Source organism: Physeter macrocephalus, chromosome 1 (assembly GCF_002837175.3).
Source record: "Physeter macrocephalus isolate SW-GA chromosome 1, ASM283717v5, whole genome shotgun sequence".
Lineage (NCBI taxonomy): Eukaryota > Metazoa > Chordata > Mammalia > Artiodactyla > Physeteridae > Physeter > Physeter macrocephalus.
The window spans coordinates 18,161,003-18,165,143 of NC_041214.2; the positions used below are offsets into that span (position 1 = coordinate 18,161,003).

The 4,141-nt window shown below is 34.3% G+C and overlaps 1 protein-coding gene across 1 annotated transcript in view; it reads right to left on the reverse strand.

The window, feature by feature from the left end:
* Positions 1-1,125: 1,125 nt before the first annotated feature.
* Positions 1,126-4,141, reverse strand: part of SELENOT (selenoprotein T) — a 24,928-nt gene continuing 21,912 nt past the window's right edge. Inside the window, exons 5-6 of the mRNA XM_024131884.3 lie at positions 2,412-2,565; positions 1,126-1,857 (exon numbers count right to left, since the gene is read on the reverse strand). Coding sequence (XP_023987652.1) covers positions 2,441-2,565 — 125 coding nt within the window. The 3' untranslated portion in view covers positions 1,126-1,857; positions 2,412-2,440. The remainder of the gene's footprint in view (positions 1,858-2,411; positions 2,566-4,141) is intronic.

A 4,141-nucleotide genomic window follows, 5' to 3' on the forward strand; every position in this document is an offset into this window, starting at 1 on the left:
GTTGAGTTTTATCAATGATCAAGCCACTTAAAGCTATTCTCCAAAGGACGAGGTATTCACCCAAGGCAAACGTGGAAAAAATTAGAATTAAATCTTAAATTCTTCATGGTTGGCCTGTCAGATACATGGGAATATCCAAGACAAGTTTGGAAGGTCTAAATGTCAAAAGGTTAACTGTCACTGGTGGAATGTCTGTCACTGAAGAAAGACCCTACACACACTCAGCAGTGTGTTCAACTTGCAGAAGGAAGTCTGGGCTGGTACAAATCAAGTTAACAAAGTTTTAAGCCCTAGTCAAAGATAACAAAATGTTATTACACCTGAATAACAATCTCTAAGTAACCTCTAGCTTAAATTGTATAGACTCTTGCCACTGTACAATCTTAGGTTAACAGTTCTGCAGCCTTAATTAAAAGGATAAGGCATTTAATCAATTTTATCCAGTGAATTATTAGGCTAACTTCTTTTCAGCTAGAGACTACAGTATGTTCCACCTTAAGGCTGTCACAATCACGATAATTACCGGACATGCATTTCAACAAATATTCACTGACAAATGAAGTATAAGATTGTGCTAAGTGTTTGGTGGACTCAATACTGAATTATCTCATTACTTTTCCATAAATCCCTTTACTTCCACTAACAAATCTAGACCTACCACTTTTATTCCTATAGGGAAGATGAATTATGTTATGACTGTTGCTATATGACTATTTTTCTACATTATGGTCCTACTTCTGCTAAATTACTCTTATAGTCTTTATCAATTTAAGCTTTTAAAAAAAAACCTTTTAGTACTCTGGAAAGATATTAAATTCACTGAATAAAAAACTTTTCAATTTTGTCCCTCAAATATAATAAAATTCTGATATGATGTTAGATAAGTTAAATTATTAGACAAGTGATCTCCATTTACCTAATATTAATGTTGTAAAGAGGTTCAACTAACCTTTCTTTAGTGAGGCAAGTTTCAGTTATCCTAAAAATGGTAAATGACCTATTATTTGTGTGTGAATCTAAAGTGTGTCCCGTACAAAATTCTCTGTGAGTCAAAAACAAAACTTCGCAGACAACTATTCAATATAATGTTAATAGGTACGCTGGGCAATAAACTCAAACTTTTTATTTAACTTACATCTGCTTAGTTTTATTGAGTTAAGTATAAAGGCCCAGTTAATCAACTCATTAAATCGGTCAAGGCAGGACACTTGAACTACATTAACAGGATTTAAAAAGTGGTTGGTCTTTTAGTAGTTCTCTGGTAATCACACACGCACACACACACATACACAAATTGGTAGAGTACTCTGGATATAGGATTTCCCCCCATAATCTTATATAATGTGCTGTTCACAATCTGCAGTATTTTGAAAACTATATAAATTGGACATGACCAAATTAGAGATGTCTGATAAACTCTTATAAAGTATTTGGGAACTTCAGCTCTAGTCCCTAAAGGATCAATTTTAAACTATAAAAAAGGAAAATTCATATAAAATCACAACAGACTTAACAGACATCTTTGAAAAAAAAAAATCAAATTGCAACTCAATTTTCTACTTTTTCAAATATGACCGAGAAAAAAGAAGTGCAAGTAGTAATGTCTGCATTTTTTTAAAAAAAACTATTAACCGAGTGGACTTGGGGAAGAAAAAAAAACTATACAGTATTATTGCACTCCACGAATGTGCAGAATTCCAAAATGTGCCAGCACTGAAAAACTGCCTTGCATTGAGGTTTTCCAAGAGGTACAACGAGCCTGCCAAGAAAGCATCTGGTCTGTACTAACAGCTTGCTGTCTTCAGTACAGGCCTTCATAATGTCAGTCACGCTGCTCTTGCAAAAATCCCTTAATGTCTGAAAGACACACAGAAAAAAGAATATTTTGTTTCAAAATTCACTCTTGTAAAATCCACTCATTGATCAGAAAAGAAATGAGAACATCTCTACTAAACAAAATTAACTTTCACCTCTCTGTGTTCACCCACATTTGCTTATAAATTTTCTATCTTGAGCATGTGAAAAGAATTTGCATAGTTTTTGGAACTAGTTATTTGAAGGTAAGGAGAGGGTATATATGTACAATATATGTATAGTATATGAATTCTGGCCATTAGAAGTTCACAAGTCAAAAAAATGATGTTACAGGCCCAATTATTAAGCCTTAAACATAAAATTAATAGTACAACCTTACTTTATTTTAGCAGTTCCAAACTCTCTTGGTCATTTATAAATTTTAATGAAGAAGACAACCATCTGCTAAATCTTAAGTTGGAAACTCAATTGACAATATATGCAATATCTATTATTATATATATCTATATCTATTATGCTAATATATGAAGTATCTTGCTGATTCATGACAATTAACTGATACCTATACATAGTTACTGTATTTTTAAACTACTTACAAAAGAGTTTTCAGTGCTGATAGGTGGGGCTATGATCGATGGTGTGGGATTGAATCCATATGCACATTGAGCTTCATTTCATTGTCAAGAATTTGAACAAGCTGTTGCATGGATGGAAGGTGACCAGATTCCAGCTTAGACCACACAGGTACATCTATAAAAATAAATGGTACCACCCCTTCCAAATTAAAGATGATTCTATAATAGACATTCATTCTATAAATATGTATTGTCTATGCACACAGCTGGAGATAGAATTCAGCTTCTTGCTTTCATGGAGTTTACATTCTAGTAGGGGAAATATAAAAAGAACTATATAAATAGCTACAAAATTAATTTGTATACTAAAAATCAAAACTAGAAGATGCTATGAGAGGGACATATGAGAGGCTGGGAAGGAGCCTTTGTACTTACTATTATTAAAAGAGAGAGATTATTAAAATTGGAAGATATTATTAAACGTGAAAGCTGAAATATAGAAGAGTGGTACAAGGGAGGCTGGAAAGGTTGGCAGGGATTAGATCAGGGATCAAGAAACTATAAATTAAGCATTTTCAGTTCAAAAAGATGTATAGTCTGTCCCAGCTACTTAACATTCACTGTAGCCTGAAAGCAGTAATAGGCAATAGATAAATGAATGGGCATGGCTGCGTTCCAATAAAACTTTATTCACCAAGCAGGTAGCAGAGGACATGGTCCACAGGGCTATGGTTTGCCCATGCCTAGGCTACATCATTCAGGGCCTTTAGTCCATGTTAAATGTTCTGGTCTTTATCTTGAGAACAAAGTAAAGCCACTTAATAAATTTGAGAGAGTGAAGCAACAAGATGAAATGTGCATTAAAAAAATTTTCTTTTAAATGACTCAAGTGTTGGAGCAGGTGTCAGCAAATTTCTCTGTAAGAAGCCAGATAGTATATATTTTAGGCTTTACATACCAAGAGGTAAAATCAAGGATACCATATAGGTACTTATAAAACCAGGGAGATATATTTCCACAAATTCTTCAATGATGAAACTCAAAACTCTAGGTATGAATACTGAAGTCTGAATGTCATATAATTTCCACATCACAAAGCATTTTTGATTTTTTTTAACCATTAAAAAAATATAAGAGGGAATTCCCTGGCGGTCCAGTGGTTAGGACTTGGTGCTTTCACTGCTGGAGCCCAGGTTCAATCCCTGGTCCGGGAACTAAGATCCAGAAAGCTGTGTGGCTTGGCCAGAAAAAAAGGTAAGAGCCACCCAGCAACATGGATATACCTAGAGATTATCGTACTAAGTGAAGTAGGCCAGAAAGAGAAAGACAAATATCATATGATATCGCTTATATGTGGAATCTTAAAAAAAAAAAAAAAAGACACAAATGAACTTATTTCCAAAACAGAAAGAGACTCACAGACACAGAAAACGAACTTATGGTTACCAAAGGGGAAAGGGGGTGGGAAGAAGAAGAAATTAGGAGGCTGGGATTAACATATACATACTGCTTTCTATAAAATAAATAACCAACAAGGACCTACTATACAGCAACAGGGAACTATACTCAATATTATGTAATAACCTATAAGGGAAAAGAACCTGAAAAGAATCTGAATCACTGTGCTGTATACCTGAAATCTACGTGATATTACAAACTATACTTGGATAAAAAAATTTTAATATAAAGAAATTTTAAAATTGCAAAGCCGGGGCTTCCCTGGTGGCGCAGCGGTTGCGCGTCCGCCTGCC